This window comes from Triturus cristatus, chromosome 6, assembly GCF_964204655.1.
Source record: "Triturus cristatus chromosome 6, aTriCri1.1, whole genome shotgun sequence".
Classification (NCBI taxonomy): domain Eukaryota; kingdom Metazoa; phylum Chordata; class Amphibia; order Caudata; family Salamandridae; genus Triturus; species Triturus cristatus.
The window spans coordinates 768,142,055-768,161,641 of NC_140589.1; the positions used below are offsets into that span (position 1 = coordinate 768,142,055).

Here is a 19,587-nt window from a genome sequence, read left to right on the forward strand (position 1 = left end):
TCCCCTTCCTCCCTATACTGGTCCCAGCTTGTCTGGGTCACAAAAGGCCAGTGCAAAACCCTTTGTGAGAGTGCCCTGGGAGAGCCTTTGTGATGTGTAAGTGTGGTAGGTGACAGCCCCACCTCCCACCACCTACTTAGGTGGCCCATCCTGCCAACACCTAGCTTTCCTTTGTCTTACTGTCTGGGAGCAATACACAAATACTAACCACCAGCTATGCTTAGCCATGTGACCAAGGACCAGACGGCAGGCACCAAATTGTTAGAACAAGAAAATGCCAGCTGTTTAAAAGTGGCATTTTCAGAATTGTGACTATAAGGAAACAGGCTTTTTGCAGGTTCACCCCACTTTTTGCCTCATTTGAATTACTAGCCCACTGATTTTTCAACTCTAAGAGTTTATGAGGTCTTCTAATTAGACTTCAGTGCCAGAGTTTTACCCCTTACAAACTATGTGTCAAATTGGCTATCCCCAATTGGCAAAGACTTGCTTACTTATAAGTCCCTAGGATATGGTACAGAGGGCATCTAGGCATCTAGGGCATATAAGGCAGAGTGTCCACCCAGGGCTGCACCACTGTTTGTGCCAATGTACAATGTACATTTAAACTAATGGCAAAGCCTCCACTTCCCTTAACAATATATGTAAGTCAACCCAAAGGAAAGGGCGATAGAGCCCCAAGGCAGGGAGCTCCATATTACTAAGTAGGACATGAATGTTTATATATGGCTTAACAGCAACTCTTCTGAATTGTTGTTCTGCTGTGGAAAGCCTAGTGGCCCTATTGGCTAACACAGGGTTACCGGCTGCCCCTTAGCCTGGCTAATTTATGAATGAGACTACCTAGCTCTGTACTGTCAGATATCGAATGAATTATGACATTATCCCGACCTAATGTCAGGGCAAATTCAATACCACTATTAAAGAAATGCAACTTTTAGAAATTTACCACTTTGTGACGCAGTAGCCTCACACGGGCACAGGCAAACAGACAGTATTCTGCCTGCCTAGGGAGTCATACGAATGACTCCCATGGTTAGGAACAAAAGCAGCCTACTGCAGGGCAAGTTGTTATCTCCCCTTTGCAGCAAGCCATTCAGGATGTTAGCCCAAAGGCGAGCCTCAAAGGTGAATTCATTCACACCCCTATGGGACTGCCCTTTTTCAGGTGGACAGGCTGGGGATAAGAACAGTGAGGGAAACCCAGTCCCCAGACTGGGTTACCCGTGGACATGTAGCCCTCAGGTATCCACACCTCCAGGGTGGGCTACCAAGCTCCTGATATCTGAGGAAAGGGCTCAACATCTTAAGAGGGGACAAAATAGCGCACTCTGGGATTGGTAGATGCTACACATAGTCGGAAAGGTTTCACCTTGTAGCCCATTAGCTCATTACCATATAATCCCCCAGGGCACTTTCTGGGAATAAATACAGCACCCATGGCACTGAAACAAAGACTGCCGTGGTGCCCCCTAGACTGCACAAAGAGAGGCTGCATCATCTGCTGTACTGCACCTGCTGAACCTTGGGCTAGCAATGAGAAGACTGTGCCTGTGAGTCCTTGCTTGGGGAAAAGTTGTGCCCCAACCCCACACTAAAGGAGGGACTGTTGACTGACCCCCTGCAACTGGCACAAAGGTCAGCACAGCTCAAGTAGCCCATGCTGGTAAGTTGCTAACCACCACAGAAGATTTGTTGCTAGCTGTCATTGGGAACCCCAAGAGACCGATTATCGATGGCCAAAAGTTTCACCTGAATCCGTTGGACTGTCGTCGAAGTCCATATTGGTCGCCCAAGAGGCACATAAGCCCCCACCAAAGGATTTCACTGGGATCGCTGTACACCTGTACACATAGACTAGTAGCGCTGTGGAAATGGCCTTCTGAGGTCTCTAAGAGTACTTTGAGGGACCAAGACCTCTGTGGCCAAAGTCAGCCCACTTGACCTTTAGACTAAGGAATAACTGCAAAAACACCCCTGTCGGCCACACAGCACCAAGAGGATCCGTGAGCATCTTCATCTCCTGCATCCTCAGCATCAGGACCACTCTATTGATGTCTATGGTGGTCGTGCTGTAAAGTGTATGTAGAACTGGACTAGAAAATGCTCTGGTGGCCAGGTAACTGTCCAAATCTACACCATTGGCCTCCCAGACCTTATCCCTGTCAGGTTTCATCGCCCAAACTGGTACTGAGTAGTCAGACTAACTTTGACAAACTTTTCAAAAGTTTCCAAACTTTGCCGTTGACAGTGCTTATTTGCGGTTGGATTAAAAATCAATGATTTCTTTAAAAATCAGTATCTCCGGAACCCTCAGGTATGTTTTGGTCGTCTTGGACTCTAGAAATTCATAAAAATATAGTCTATTTTTGTAAATTGGTATCGTATTTCTACAACATGCGCAGTTCTTTCAAGACATACGTCCAACGTAGGGGGTTTGCAGGAGAGAGACGGCAAGGAGGAGGAGTGCAGCCCGGAGATGCCACAGTACAGGTAAGCGTGTTGTTTTCTTTTTAAATTAATTTTTAAATATTTTTTATTAGGGGGGTGGAGGCGGGGATCGGAGTTTTTTCCCAACTTCGTGGAACTCCACGTAGTGGCCCTATGCCTGCTCTACCCAGGGTTCCTTTTAACCACAAACTCGACCTGACTACCTGCTCCCAACTGGAATTCATCACTGATCAAATGTAATAAGGAAACTCAATGGTTTCATATGGGAGAGGTAGGCCTTGCAATAGTGAAAAACAAATTTAGGAGTTTTTCACTACCAAGACATGTTAGTCTTAAAAGTACACGTTCAGGGCCTAGGGATGACTAAACAGAAGGTTTGGGCTTTGTCAGGTAGAAAAGGCAGTTTAAAACTGTGCACACAGGCTGCAATGGCAGGCCTGAGACATGCCTAAAAGGTTAGTAAAGTGGCCTGCACAATCAGTGCTGCAGGCCCTTTAGTAGCATTTAATTTACAGGCCTGGGGCACATGTACCACTTTACTACAGACTTACATGTAAATTACATAGTCCAATTGGGTGTATACCAATTCTATCATGGTTTAAGGAGAGACTCAAACACTTTTGCACTGGTTAACAGTAGTAAAGTGCTAAGAGTCCTAAAAGCCAACAAAAACACGTTCAGAAAAGAGGAGCATGAAGGCAAAAAGTCTAGGGAGGACCCTGCAGGAAGGGCAAAGCCCAAGACCGATTTTGCCCTAATAAAGGCTCATCAGTCAGGTGCAACTTGCTTACAGTGTCAAAGTTAGCATGGGACCCATGTTTGAGCATTCCCATCACCCTTAGGACGTCACATTGAAGTATACAAAATTAATGGGTGGGATAGTTGGGTTAATATCAGTCACTGGTATGTACTCGGGCCACATCGCAGTCCATCATTTTTTTGTACATAATACTACCACAGACTATTCTCGGCCATATGCAAATCAGCCGTGCTAATGCTCCAACAGGAAAAGTCCAGCCCAAACTACCAAGCCAGGTCCTTTCTGAACCAAGCCATTTTTATGGTCTTGTTAATTCCTAGGAATGAATTTAAGGACTAATTTATGTTGTTTGTGTGCAGTTGAAGAGGTTGAATTGCACTACCTGCATGCTGTGACCTGATCACTGCTTCCTTAGAGAACAGCATTTGGGGTTTTGAGGAACATAATGAATCAAAGCCTTTAATGATAGCACATGGGTCAACATCACTAGACATACAGGCCTTCAGGGTTTTATTGTTATTTTTAATCAGATAGTGAGTAAAACTATCAGTGTCAATTCTATCCCATTTTAATCTCACTCCCTTGGTATTTGACTATTCAATAGGGGGTGGATTTTACTATTCCACAATCAAATTTTACAGTTAAATTGATTGAAAAAGAGAGGCAAATATGATCACTTAAAAAGTTTACAATAACCCTGACATTGAAAAATAGCAGGTCACCAACCAATAAAAAAATTAAGTAAATGGTATTACTATTACCATGTCTACTAAAAGTCGGAATTTGATGAGCATCCAATGGACTATAATCATTAGCAAACACTAAGTTATTCTTTAAAACAAGCCTATTAACATCATTCCCATATGAGGTATGTTTAAAATGGGTTATATCCTCACTACTCATATCCTTAAAGCCACATGCAGGTGTACCACTAAAACCACATACAGAAATATTAAAAATCTCTGCCCATACAAATAGAAACTGCTGTTTACATTTCATGATGCAAGTCTCTGGAAACTCATCAAGTTTATTAAATGCTTCAGTGAATCTTTGATTAAAAATATTATAATAAAATGTTATAAGCATGATAAAATAGGACTTCTAATGGAAGGCACTTAGATGAAAATCAGGCTGCCTTTTGCCCTGGCAACTGTGGAGTGGGTTGCCGAATGACAAAATAAATGAAAACCATCAATATAAAAGTCTTCAGTCATCCCACTTTCGTGGCAACAAATTAAATGATATTCTTGGATAAAAAAACAACCAATCTGTGTTAGATAATTTACTAGGGCACTGATTACATGCCAGGAAAGGAGGCCCAGTCCCCCCTTGAATACAATTTCTGCCAAACAAGAGAATGCTCCTGAGCTAAGAATACAATCTTGTATTCAAATATTATGCCCAGTTCAATCAAAAGAACTGAACCATGAGGCTCTGAAGTTAGACATCAATCAATTTCCTCAAGCAAATAAAGGGGGGGGGGGGGTAACAATCCCATATATTAATAGAATACCTAGCCTGATTGCTGCTCTCCTTGTTATAAATTAGAGCTTGATGCCTGCCAGAATGGAGTTTTCCATTTTTAGACCTGTACAAATAACCTAAAGGATGGGCCTTGGCTCTCCAGTTGTTTTAGGCAAATAGCCCAGGTGCTGTAGTAAGTCCACAACCAGTCCTTGGTGCTCAGAAATCAATCATGACACATACTCTTTCAGTTTTTTGGGGCCATCGCCTACCCATCCCACGCTACGGGTAAAAAGTATTTCACCAAACAAGTACCTGATCATATTTTTTTCAGCCAATACACTATCTTATGTTTCAAGTCATATCACTCCTCTTTTTTGTCAGGGCTAGTAGTAGGACATCCTCCAAACAATAACTTAAGGAGTGCCGTCAGGGGGCAATGGAAGATGATACTTACAACATTTATACACTACTTTTCCCCCACTACTGCCCCATTGAACTGGATGGACCATTTAATTTAGTGCCCTCCCAGAAGATAGTTTAATACTAGAGTGTGGGGTCAGCAAATCCCTTTTCTCCTTAAAGGCACTGTTGTATGCTTGACCTTGGAAACATAACCTTTTTCCTAGGATGGACTTTCAAGACTGCTTGCATAGCGAGAGTCACCCAACTGGTGAGTCGCTAGCAATTGAACAGAGGGTTAATTTATCTTCCATTTATTGACAAAAGCATTTCATCATCTCCTCAACTTTGTTAAAAAATGGATTACGGTATTCAATTTGCTCGGCTTTGCTAATCATAAAAATCAATAACAGCAGTTCTCCACGGTTTGCTGATTAAATATTACGACATCTTGAACCATAACTAACAGGTACTTTAGCAATTTGCTTTACTGCAGTCTTCATGAAAATTTTTGAATGCTCCTCCTGCCTTTTCTTTTTAATAGGTCCAATTGCTCTTCAGTGGCTCTATTTTGAGAGTCATGTCTAATACAGGGGTTCAAAGTGTGGGCCGCAACTCCTTTCTGATGACTTAGTTACTGTATTATCAATTATGCTTTCTGTCCCCATCATGTCTGGGCCAAGCTCTTGAATGGGTACAATGACCTCTGGCTCAATAAATGGTAGACATGACAGCCATTGCATTGTATCCGTTTGTTCCTAAACTAGTCTAATTTCTGTGGCTATTAAACCAATAACAGAGGATAGTTTTTAATAAACCCTGTTAAATTACTTCATTGATTTTCCCAGTTTTAAGTGAGCTGGCCTTCCTTTTGTCTGTGATCACTGATTATTTTAATAAAAGCCTACCTTCAAATGGACATTCAGGGAGGCAGAATCCGAATTCCAAAGCTAAGAGAGGTGGCGCAGTCCAGCCCCTGCTGGACTCGGTCAGACGCAACTGGGCATGCTCTAGACCTGGTCTTTGCCCGGGCAGCACCTGGGTGCATTCACCACTACAGGAAGCAAAGGCGCTTCTTGAAGCGCCACTGTGCCCTGCCTCCTTCTCACAAATCATGAGCAGCAGGATTATCAACGATAAAGTGCATTTGCGCGCCCTAAGATACTGAAATATCCGGAACTGTGGGACCGCCAACAGAAGGTTTATGGTTAATGAAGTACATTTGTGCCCCCTCAGCTGATAAATCTCCTGTGCTGCAGGCAACAAAGGCACTTTAAGAAGTGCTACAGTGCCCCGCCTCCTCCTCACAATCCCGTAGCAGTGGGGTTATAAGCAGTGAAATCATTGTTCGCACCTCATCAGGTGAAATGCTTGAATTGATTCCACTTACTGGTAATTACTAGGGGTGGGCGGAATTTGCGGAATTAACCTTCGCAAATTATCGCGAGAATGTTTAAAATTATCGCAAACAAGCAGAAATATCGCGAAGATGCGGAAGTTTTTTTCCGGCATGTTCGCGAGATTTTCTGCATGGTTGCGGGTCGCCAACTTACCCATGTGGTTGCTTGCGGGCGCGGCCATCTTGTTTTGAGTTGTTCTCGCGGTGCATGATCGCGAGAAGAAAGACGTGATCGCGCGACGCATGACGTCACTGCGGGCGCGAACTGTCGCGAGACAGCGCAAATGGCTAAAAACAATACAACATCTCATGGAGAACGCGACCGGATCAAGAAAACTTGTCGGCGAACGCAGGGATTCAGGTAAGGCGATCGCGCGCGCGCGAGAATGTATCATTTTACAGCGCGAGCAAGAAACAAATTATCGCCAAGCTGCGGAAACCGGAATTTTTGACATTTTCGCGCTCTCCGCGGAACGCAAAAATGTCAAATTATCGCAATTTCCGCGAACGGAACGAAATTTTTGCCCAGGCCTAGTAATTACTCAAGCCGCATCTCAGTCCATCTTATTTTGTCGACAAGCCACCTCAGATTAGACACAGTCATAAACACATGAGCCTTGATCCTGATAGGAACTGTTCATATCAGTCTGTCAAGTCAGGTTCTCCCTGAACCAAAACACAAGAAACCCAAGACCAGTTTTGCACCTGGTGTGGCATAGTGAACAAAAGAATGATGGTTGGAATGCTACTCCTAGTGGTTGCTAATGGTTAGACTTAAGGCAAGCATTCCACCCATCACCTTTTGTGTACTTGAGGTATTGACTTAAGTGGTCAGATGGTATTGCCATGCAGATCCGAGTTCCAAGACAAGAGAAAACAGACGTCTACCTTCCTAACTAGACCATCTGGCTTCCATACATGTCGAAATTGCAGCATATGCAAACTCAGCACAACCAAAACTACGCAGGTGAAAATGCCAAAAGGAAAAGCCCTCACCATTAAAGAAAGGATAGACTGCAACAGTAAATATGTAGTGTTCTTAATTTTCTGTCCCTGCAACCTGCCATACATTGGGTGCACAATCCGCCCATTGAAGACTCGCAACCAGGAACACTACAGGGACATACACAAATACAATACTGGCCATCCATTGACTGAACACTTTCACCTAACGCACTCACACAAGAAAGACTTTACCTTCTTTGGACTTGACGTGGTACACCAAGCCAAACGCTGTGGAGACCACGAATTGAAACTATGACGAAGGGAAAGCAAACGTATTCTCATACACAACACAGTCACACTGGGACTTAAACCAAGACGCAGAAATGCATGTGTGGCTGGGCAATGATTAAACTGTATGCGCATGAAAATCATATCAAACACTAATAAGCAGCATTTTCCATCGCAGAAAATATAAACAACTAGGACCCCTGGTGGCCCACTAGGAGGGAATTATCCCCCGCTTATAATTCCCCACCTACAATTTCTGAGAGACCACCATTAGGGACTGTTTTTATGCACATAGTTCCCTTCTGACTTAGATCCTTTTCTACCCACTTAACGATGTGGGTAATTATAAAGATCTATCTTGTACGCCAAGTATAAACATGACCTAAAACTTTTCCAATCATACTTAACACAAGGATGATAACAATGCCCTGATCGGGAGAGTCAAACTCATTCAGGATAGGATTCACCCCTCATCCAGAGGTCTGTTATCTTAAATCCCCCATCTCAAGATGGCACCCATTTTGCCATAGACCAAGACTGGTTTCCAATGCGGGCTGGCCACAACGGAACAAAGTAACCCCTCTTTCTCCCCAGTCATATCCACCTGAGAGTGAATTTTGCCCAAAATTCAGCCGAAAGATGTGTGCGACAGAGTAATGTCGTATAGAGATAGACATTATCTGACCCACTGGAATACCCATTCCAAGATGGCGCCCGCAATCCGGGAGCCTAACCCGGAAATGCTTGCTAACTTGACCCTGACTCCAACGGCACCAGCCACAGTACTTAAAGGCCACAGCTTTCTAAGTCAGGCGCTGAATGCCGACGGACTATTTTGCGGACACGAAGGCATTAGGCCATGACCTATTTTAAGGTAAGATTCCCACAGACACCCTGACTCCATAGCGATGCATAGAGGTACTGGCTCGCAAACCTCCCGCCAGCACCCATGCTGACCTCTCCTCTGCCTTTTCTCTCTCCCCTCATAGGAACCATTACTTTCCTAACCAAGGAACCATCCAACGAGAAACGTACTCACCACGGTAAGCGTGGAACCTATACACGCCCCGGGCATATTGATAAGCTTATAGCACCCATATCCCATGCATAGACGAATCCCACCCACCGTTACAGCTCTTCCGTTTAATGTGCACAAAATAGCACGTCACGCTCTATAGCCGGACACTAAATAGAAGCGAAGCTCGAACTTACCACCCAGTATATCTTATCACCTAATTACAATGACACCCTAGAGTTAAGACTTAGGAGTACGGATTCTGCACGAAATATTTCTAGTGCCATAGCTCACGAGGAACCCGGGCACATCTGAACACGGCAATTGTCTAGAAACATAGGGGCAGATTTACAATGCCCTTGCCCCACTTTTGCGCCGCCGTTGCATCACTTTTTTGATGCAGCGGCGGCGTAAACCATGCGCCACATTGCGTCAGGTTTCATATGGGCGTTCCTGCGCAGGGGGGGGCGTTCCGGCGCAGGAACGCCTCGGAAAAGGGATGCAGTGAAATCTACAAGATTTCACGCAGTCACTTTTCCGACGCTGGTGCGGCAAATCCTTACGCCTGCTTCAAGCAGGTGTAAGGTCTGACGCACCATGTTAGGAACAGGGTAGGTTGGAACAGTGCTAGAGTTGCGTCGTGCTTGCGACACAACTTCAGCACTACGCCAACGTTACACCGGCAGATGCGTCACGCATCTGCTTATCCTTGCGCCACGATGCACCGCATTGTAAATGCGGCGCATCAGCGGTGGCGCAAGGGCAAACTTGTGTGACGCATCTTCCCTGGCGCATCCTTGCTGATTTGCAGGGATGCGCCAGGAAACGTAAATTTGCCCCACAATGTGTAACTAAACCGAGAACTCCTTGTCCCCCCCTCTCTTTTGTTTCTCATTGCATAACTCTTAACGCTGAACACGGAACGCGATCGCTCACCCACTGTGATACTATGTAAATATAATAACCTTCGATGTATGATTATGAACTAATGCATGTCATGACATTGGAATGTTTATTGATATACTGCATATACTATCCCCCCTCTTTCCAATGTGTGCTACAATCAATGTGCTATAATTAATATTTTAAACATGATGTATCGCCTTCCAAACCTTATAATGCTGCTTAATTATACTGTGTACAACGATTTCTACATATATCGCTACTTACTAAAACTCATTCTCTACATGCCCCCTACATATCTTGTGCGCTCTTTCTACCGTAATAACTCAACTTCCGCTGCCTTGTCTTCTTCGCGCTCCATTTACCTTTCTCTTTCGTCCCCTCTTTCTCTGGCCCTTATCTCCCCCTTCCACTAACCCCCCTGTCTTTGCAACATATATACACTAATCTACATCCCTCACCACCTTGGGGCCTCTCTCTAAAACTACACCCTACTTTGATCATGCACGCATCCTCTGCTCTAATAACCTACTCCCCCCCCAATTCTTTCACATCTACCATGCGCACTTTTTCCATTTTAACCACCTACACCCTCACCACTCTCTCCTCCTTTACAAACTGTTCCAACCTATGCCTTACCGCTATTACACCGTACCCACCATAACACCAACTCCTTACTACATGTATCCTCTCACTGTTGGGTCTTCTGAAACAACCCTTATTCTTTTATTGCCTTTACAATGTAATCACTAATATTATTGTATATACACCGCACATATCACATTTCTATCACTGTGATTTTCGCCTTCTCCTACCACATGTTCCCCAATACATGATGTTTAATATCATCTATACAGCCCAGATGAAGCCCCAGGCAGGATGGCCATGTAAAAGGGGCAAAACACGTGTTGGCTGTCACTCTTCTTCTTCCTCTGTGACTCAAAACTGTGCAAATGAGTCACAAAAACGAAAAAAATCAGCAATTAAACACCTTCAACCAGCACACCTTGTCTCAGAATTTACTCCAGAAAAATGAGATACCTAAAGCTTGCCCAGACATTTATTTGCAACCACTGTTGGAACTAGGGGGTTAGGGGTTTCCCCCTCTCACGGACAAGCATCATCACTACTATTTGCTCATTTAAAAATGGCTAGTAAGGGTTTGGGACCGACTACCCCTTATTTTCTTACTGTACTTGAGGTATTGACTTAAGTGGTCAGATGGTATTGTCACACGTGGGGCCCTTGCTCACTGCGCCACTGGAGCTGAGCTACATCTGACTGAAGAGCTCCAATCAGGGTCTTAGGGTGCTAGTGTTCCAGTTCTGAGAACTCATTGCCTGGCAGTTTGTTGTGGACTGTTCCTATTGAAGCAAGGTCAAGACTGATTTCTATATGGCTGGCTCTACTGAGGTGGCTTAGTGGGCAAATGATCAATGGGTTGGAATGCTACCCTGAGCAACTGCCCGTGGATAAGCTTATTGAAAGAATTCCTCACCATCACCGCTTGTGCATTTGGCATCTGTTTCCAGGCCTATATATTTAGCAGCATTATATTTGGTGAAGATATAGGATTGTTTAGAAGGAATCCTCATTTTCTCCACACAGGAACTACCTATCTGCTGAAGGGTTTCTTAAGCTTTACAAGTGAAAGAGTGTTCCCGCAACTTGATTGTATTTTGAATCATGTTCTGAATCTGTGTTAAAATCTCAGATAGGACTGCAAAATAAGATCAAAGTTTAGAGGCCTGGTGACCAAATATCTATCAGGCTGAGGGTTCTCAGAAGAGGAGGGGGATAAGTAATTCTAGTAGATACTGAAAGTTCAACTTATCTACTTAAAATGTAGAGTTTAAAATGCTTTACCCTGCACTAGGCATGTTACTGCATATATGCCTGCTTCAATTCCTGCACATTATATACTAGGTGATCAATAGGAAATGACCATTCGTTTTCAACACCATGCATCATGTTTTGATGGGAGATTACCACATACAGTAGAGGCTGTCAGAATGGGCCCCTTGACCCTTCAATGACTGACTTGACCTCTATTTAGGGATATACACCATGTCCATGAGTTCAGAACTTGACTGTAGCTCAGGTAATATCAGGTACGATAATCATTTGCAATGCTAGTGAGGGTGTGTATACAGCTTCAGCAGTATGTGTTACAAATGCTAGGGATTACTTCTGGATCTCCTGAAGTTGTTAAGGGATCTTCTCCTAAGCAGTGCCCACCAAGTGAGATGAAACATAATTTTGCATAGCTTTTAAAACGAATCAATTGGTCTACCACATGTGGCACAGTATCTTTGTTTTAGCCCGTTTAGAGATATTTCAAGTTAAGTATTAGTTTGGGTCACCTTACTGAAACGAAAATTGGTATTTTAGTCTGCACAAGATTATCAATATTAGAAAAATGCCAGAATTGTGGTAAGTATTAAACAAAGTTAAATAGTTAGGAAAGTACTGGTGTGACTAAATTGCCCATCTGATATGAGATTCATGTTCCACAAGTTTAGCTTAATTATATAGTTGTTCTTTTTAAACAATTATTGTGGTGCTGGAAGAAAGACTGTTTTAATGATGATGGGCAGCAAAAATAACCCATAGCTAACCACCGCATTGTGGTGCAAATAAATAAATGCCTTGCCAGCTTATTAGTGATGTGCATAAATGTACTAATGAGAATCTCACTTTCCTTGTATACTTTATAGTGAAAGCACAGCCATGGGAATGGACTTGGCAAAATCAGTGAGGAAAGAAAATCCTTTTGAGATTGATTTTATTCTCGCCATAAGTCTGTGACCAGATGACTTGAGTGAGCACTGATGGTGGGACTTGGAGACAAGCCTATCAATGTCTTTGGGGCCTTGGTCCTTCTGGTCAGTGGCTGAAGTGGGCATGTACATGGTGTTTTGTGGTGCCAATGTGCCAGCGTCACCTTACCATCTAGTCATAGCAGACAAGGGCAAACTGGTCAGCAGCTGGCAGACTAGATGGCAGGAGGACTGACTAGCTTTGCTATCTCCAATTTGTTGCTCTTCCTAGATTCTATAAGCCCCTCTTCATGGGGGACTTATAGTTGAGGAAAAATAGCTTCCTGTAATGGCCCAATGGTGCATGGGGCATTAACCACCTCTACTAACTAGGCCTCGTTCCAGGAAGGTAGAAGGCACCCCGGGCATCCAAGGCCAACTGACCAGATTGAAAAGCTCTGTGAACCCTGTGCCTGGGGCCTAGTCACCAAGGCCAGGGCCCCAGACATTAGCCATACCCACCTTTCCTACCTAGTTCAGTGTGGCACCAGACAGTGAAGGAGTCTCATTCTTCTCTTGCTTGGCCAGCTCAGGGAAGCCCCAATAAAAGGTCCACGAAGCTCATGGCGATACCTGGGCCTCATCCTCGTGGCCTGTGTTCCAATCACTGGTCAGAGAACCTTCCATATCCATGGCAGAATGATGCCAGATCAGGGAGGAGTGCCATGCTCTTGAGCTTTGACCAATTAAAAGAAGACCCAGTAAAAGGTCCATGAAGCCCATGTGAGTACCTGAGGTCTGGTCCCTGAGGCCAGGGCTCCAGAAACAGGTAAAAGAGCCCCAGTGAGGTCTGTGTCACCCATATGGATGACTGAGGTCTGGACCCATGGGTCATGGACCAAGAGCCAGTAAGAGCTAGCTTTCCTACCCAAGGGAGAGTCTCACCTAAGTCTGCAAAATGTAAATACATCTAAATGTTTAAGCTTTTCAGCTTTAAAATCAAATCAATACAATCAAAATGTATTCTCAAGGCAGATCCAGCAATTGGCCATGTATGGGCATGCCTGTCAATGAAACATGTATTTTTTTGTATGCAAAATCTTACCAGACCAGCATACATAATCAATTTTCTTCACGCCTCAAACCTACTCATATCTGCAGGAAGGCCAGTGTGCTGCAAACCAACAATTAGAAATCGATAACTAATATAGGCTGGAAAGTTGTTCATAGAAAAATGCAAGACTTCAGTCTCTCAATTCTAAGCCGTGTCATTTTATCCCAAAGGGTTCAAGCATTCCTGCTGTATCTCCGTACCGAAATACAGAATACATCTTCCTACTTACCAAAGTCAGAAAGTACAGTTGACAGTCATATAGTTAATTGAAAAATCACTCGGCCATAAGTAGTACATAGCGTCTACTCATTCCTACAATTATAAGATTGGAGCTACTTCTAACTGTCTTGCCAATTGAAAATCAGCTTTGACATGGCCAGGATTAGATGAGCAAAAAAAGTCCCACAACATTTAAATGCAAAAAGAAAATTTGATGGACAGAATGCACAACAATGTCATACCTTCAACCCAGAACAGGGTCTGGGCCTAAATCAATTGTTTTTTTGCTCAACATGCCATTGCAGTTTGACCACAGCCATATGCAAATCAGTCATGACCCTGAGACCAATGGGAACAGTCCAGCCTGAACTGCCAGGCCAGGTCCTCCCTGGACTGGAAACAGGCATCCTAGGACCGGTTTCGGGGTTTCACCCCTCATCAGCTAGAGTAGCTTGACTCCAGTGGCATGGATTGCACGGGACCCACGTCTGGGCATACCCGACCCACTCAGGGTGACAAATGCAAAATGAACAATCGATGGACAGAATGCAAAACAATGTCATACATTCACCCCAGTACAGAGATCTGGGCCTAAATCCATCTTTTTTTTTTTTGCTCACCATGCCATTCCAGTTTGAACTCAGCCATGTGCAAATCAGTCATGACCCTGTGCCCAATGGGAACAGTCCAGCCCGAACTGCCAGGCCAGGTCCTCCCTGGACCGGAAACAAGCATCCTAGGACCAGTTTCAGGGTTTTACCCCTCATCAGCCAGGGTAGCTTGACTCCAGTGGCATGGAGAGCACGGGACCCACGTCTGGGCATACCTGTCCCACTCAGGGTGACAAATGCAAAAAGAACAATTAATGGACAGAATGCAGAACAATGTCATACATTCGCCTCAGTACAAATATCTGGGCCTAAATCCATTGGTTTTTGCTCACCATGCCATTTCAGGTTGAACCCATCCATATACAAATCAGTCATGACTCTGCATCCAATGGGAACAGTCCAGCCAAACTGGGGGTGGGTGTCTGAAAAGTTTCAGCATTCCGTCCATCATCTCCGTGTGTTTGCTTTGTTCTCCCCAGGTTGGCAGGGTATACCCAAACGTGGGTCCCTTGCTCACTTTGCCACTGGATTCAAGCTAGCCTGGCTGATGAGGGCTGTTAGCCCAAAACCGGTCCCAGGATGCTTATTTCCGGTCCAGGGAAGACATGGCTTGGCAGTTCTGGCAGGACTGTTCCCATGAGGCACAGGGTCAAGACTGATTTGCATATAGCTGTGTCTGAACTGGGGTGGCAAAGTGAGCTAAAGAACAATAATGGATTCAACCCAGATCTGTGACTGGGCGTGAGTGTCTGAAAAGTTTCAGCACTCCGTCCATCATCTCCTTGTGTTCGCGTTGTTGACCCTAAGTTGGTAGGGTATGCCCAGACGTGGGTCCCTTGCTCACTCTGCCAATAGATTCAAGCTAGCCTGGATGATGAAGGCTGTTAGCCCGAAACTGGTCCCAGGATGCTTGTTTCTGGGCCAGGGAAGACATGGCTTGGCAGTTCAGGCTGGACTGTTCGCATGAGGCTGAGGGTCAAGACTGATTTGCACATAGCTGTGTCTGAACTGGGGTGGCGAAGTGAGCTAAAGAACGATGAGGGATTCAACCCAGATCTGTGACTGTGTTCAGTGTCTAAAAGGTTTCAGCGCTCCATCCATCATCTACTTGTGTTTGCTTTGTTTGACCTAAGTTGGCAGGGTATGCCCAGACGTGGGTCCCTTGCTCACTTTGCCACTGGATTCAAGCTAGCCTGGCTGATGAGGGCTGTTAGCCTGAAACCCGTCCCAGGATGCTTGTTTCCGGTCCAGGGAAGACATGGCTTTGCAGTTCAGGCTGGACTGTTCCCATGAGGCACAGGGTCAAGATTGATTTGCATATAGCTGTGTCTGAACTGGGGTGACAAAGTGAGCTAAAGAACGATAATGGATTCAACCCAGATCTGTCACTGGAGGTGAATGTCTGAAAAGTGTCAGCTCTGCATCTATCATCTCCTTGTGTTTGCTTTGTTCACTCTAAGTTAGCAGGGTATGCCCAGACATGGGCCCCTTGCTCACTTTGCCACGAGATTCAAGCTAGCCTAGCTGATGAGGGATGTTAGACTGAAATCGGTCCCAGGATGCTTGTTTCTAGTCCAGGGAAGACATGCCTTGGCAGTTCGGGCTGGACTGTTCCCATGAGGCACAGGGTCAAGACTGATTTGCATATAGCTGTGTCTGAACTGGGGTGGTGAAGTGAGTAAAAGAACGATGATGGAGTCAAATCAGATCTGTGACTGGGGGTGAGTATCTGAAAAGTTTCAGTGCTCCGTCCATCATCTCCTTGTGTGATGAAGATACAATATCAAAATGCACATGCATTGCAGCCCATATAACCGCATACTTACCAAACTCAGGTGAATAATAACCTTCTGAGCAATAGACACACGTGTAGCAACATCTGATGTCAGAATATTTTTTGATCTGTCCAGGCTGACATTGACGGGAGCAATTTGAAAATGGTATCTGCAAGATTAGGAACACAAATTTCAAATGTAATGGAATCAAGTCTATTCTTGTCAGTAAACAAACATTGTGGTGACACTTGTTTTACCAGATAACTTGCAAATCATTTGTGCATAAACCTATTTATTAGCCACATGTACCACACTCCCTTTCTAAAGAAGATTCATATGACGAGGGGAGCAGAGGAGGAGATAGGTGAGGGAGCACTCAGATAAAACCCAAGATAAAAAATGGGGAGTTTCATTTCAGAATCAGAGTTGGCTGAACAAGTGATTAAGCTGTCCATGAAGTGGTAAAGTAGGGCAACTATTGTGTGGGCCAAAGTGATTTTCTTTATTGCAAAGAAGTAGTGAATATGCCTACAACCAAGAAATACAAGACAGATGCACTCCACTGGGGAATATTATTAGGGAATATCCCTCATCTCTTTGTGTGTTTCCAGTGTAAGGGGAGGAATATCATACACTGGTAGGGAGATGCAATGCAGGCAAAGAAGCATGCCAAGTGGGTGACATGTATTTTGGCTCCACTCTGCATGTTTTTGATTTTCTGAAACAAACAGCCTGGTCATTGGGGCAGTTGTTTGTTTCCCCTGTCCAGGTCTGCTGTGCCTCACAAAGTGGTCTGAGGGCAGGGTAATTTTAGTGATGGGTCCTTCTGGCAAGGCAATGTTCCTGTGACACAGTAGTTCAGTGGCAGATGTGGACCCCTAAACCAAGGGCTGCCTTCAGTGGAGCAGAACGAAACTTCACCATTGGACAGTTTCCCTGACTTTAAAATGATGTGGCTATTGGGCATGTTTATTGGAAAAGGAGAAGGATTGATTAATGCAAATTCCCCTGTTCCAACAAACCCTAAAATATCTAATTGGCTTATTTTGCACATGATGCACATTTTGCACATGATTTATCACAAAGGCACAAAATGTTTGTGATCATTATAATAAAAACGTTCTGAATTGTCCTATTTAAAAATGTATTGAGTTGATGGTTGAGTTATGGCCAATGCAATCTCGCCATACAGTAGACAGGCTGCAACATGTAGGTCAGGCTTGAGAGGGGCAAGATGCACTTTGCTAATATCAATGAGGATAGATTTGCCATAGTCTAATCTCCACACTACCAATGACTGAACTAATCATTTTTGGATGTCGTTCATGGATCTAAGCTTGCAGCCTTCTTTATGATGGACTGGAGGTAGATTTCTTGTTGAGAAGTATCCTTTGGCTTTAGTGGAGTGTAAGATGCATTAAAATGGTTAGAGAAGTTAGCCATATCTGGTCCGGCAGATCTTCAGCATCAACTGTTTTCTCCTGGTTAAACTTGACTGGTGCTGAGTCATTCAATCATGCATTTTCTACAGGCTCAGCAAAATATGCGTAATATCAACGAGAGAATGAACTCTCCGATATAACCAACCACCATTGCCAGAATGTCGTGGTGAGACATGCCTGAGCCACAACGTAGATCACAAAGAGGTTAATGGTGCTCCAATTCCTTCAGGTCGAGTTTGCACTACATAAAACTGCACAAAAAAAGAGGTCCAACATAAAGACAGAAAAAGGTCGGAGCAAGGATTGAGCTGTTGATAACAATGGGTGGGAGAGCGAGTCTTCAGATATGACCTACTAAAACATTATAGGCGGGCTGATTTGAATGCTCCAGCCAGGAAAGGATGCCAAGCTATGCAAAAAAAAAAAAAACTAAACATATTGCGCAGGCAGGTCAATATATCATTGTTTGCTGAATATGGACTGACAACTATCTATGACTCAGAAGTACTGACCTTTTTACACGTTTCTCTGTGTAGCTACATGAGCTCTAGGAAAGAGACATCTAAGGCTGCCTTGTACACTAAGCTATGAAGATTTCACAAATGTGTTTTCTAGGTTTATCAAGATGAAATGTCCATTGACGGGTACCACACAATGGTGTAAGTAAACCCATCACACTTTATGCATTAGGCCCCTCATTGATTTCTTTAAGTGTTCTTCTAAATGGACCCTTACCAAGGGAGACCTCAATCCCAGGGCACATGTGTGTGCAAAGTGTGCAATTTTTACAAGTGCATTCAAAATTGAAAAAACATCAATCGCAGCCATCTGTGGCCACTTCTGTAAGCAAAAATGGCGAAGCAACTCAAAAATAGCAAATAAGTCCTATAACATTGCTTTAAATATTCATATAAGATATCCTGCCGTTGTTAATGAAAACTCACAAAGACAAAGGTGGTTACATTAAAATAATAAATGTATATCTTGGATACTCACAGTTCTACTAAATCCCTAACTTAAAAATCTCAGAACATAATTTTAAAATTACTAAGGTAAACCTTTAGTGTCTGGAGAATTAGGTAAAGAAAATAGGTTGACATTATTACACACTAGCACCTACCTTATCTTTTGATTCCCAAGGCAACAATGCTTCATTGATGGTAATGTGACTGTGTGCTATGTCATAGTCTCCAATAGTTTCAAATGTTATTGCACCATTGATCATCTTCCAAGCTATTAAATCATAACCATTGATGAATCCTAGATTAGCAAATGAAAATGATCCAGCTGTCACAGAAAATTGCATTTCTTTCAATTGATTAAGAAGCTATAAAGGAAGCATAAAACAGTGGTCACTCATAATGTTAATTCAATTTACTTACTAGCATCGATAAATTCTTCACATTAGCAAAATAAAGTGGCTCAGATTTACAATGACTTTGCATCGTGTTGCATCACTTTTGTGGTGCAGCGCAGAAGTAAAATCATTTTTTGCCTTTCCTAAGTCACAAAAAGGCACTTTGTGAAGCTTTGAGTGGTTAAGAAAATATGAAGCAACTATATTACTCCATGTGTACCTAGTCCTAACTTTACTACTCCTAAACTGAGAACAATCCAAACTTTAAAACTTTCGGTATTCACAGAAGACATTTAGGAGTCCTAAAGTTAGGACTCCTAACTTCTGTGAATACCAAAATCAGTAAGTGACTTCTGTGAATACCAAAATGGTAGTAAGTTTAGGATTTTGTCTTAAGTTGGTTCTGTGAACCGGGCCCCAAGTTTGCCTGCTGCACTGTGTCATGTGAAATAATGGTAAATGTGCCTCACAGCGTTCTTTAGTGCACTGCTTGCCCTTCCTTTTCGATATATTTACTAAACAAACTGCACTCTCTATTGTTTTTTACACTAAACATAGAACGTTCTTAAAACAGTGCCATAGATTAAGCAAGAAAATGTCTTTTACAAAAGCAACAATGACCAAGACTTACCTTCCAAAGTGTGTAGGTGCAGATATACATCAAGTAGTTTCATAGTACAACT

General features: G+C 43.6%; 1 protein-coding gene across 1 annotated transcript in view; it reads right to left on the reverse strand.

Annotated features, from left to right (window-relative positions):
- Positions 1-19,587, reverse strand: part of LOC146817841 (G protein-coupled receptor family C group 6 member A-like) — a 358,097-nt gene that overhangs the window by 13,561 nt on the left and 324,949 nt on the right. Inside the window, exons 4-5 of the mRNA XM_085611304.1 lie at positions 18,668-18,874; positions 16,157-16,274 (exon numbers count right to left, since the gene is read on the reverse strand). Of these exons, the coding sequence (XP_085467430.1) occupies positions 16,157-16,274; positions 18,668-18,874 (325 nt within the window). The remainder of the gene's footprint in view (positions 1-16,156; positions 16,275-18,667; positions 18,875-19,587) is intronic.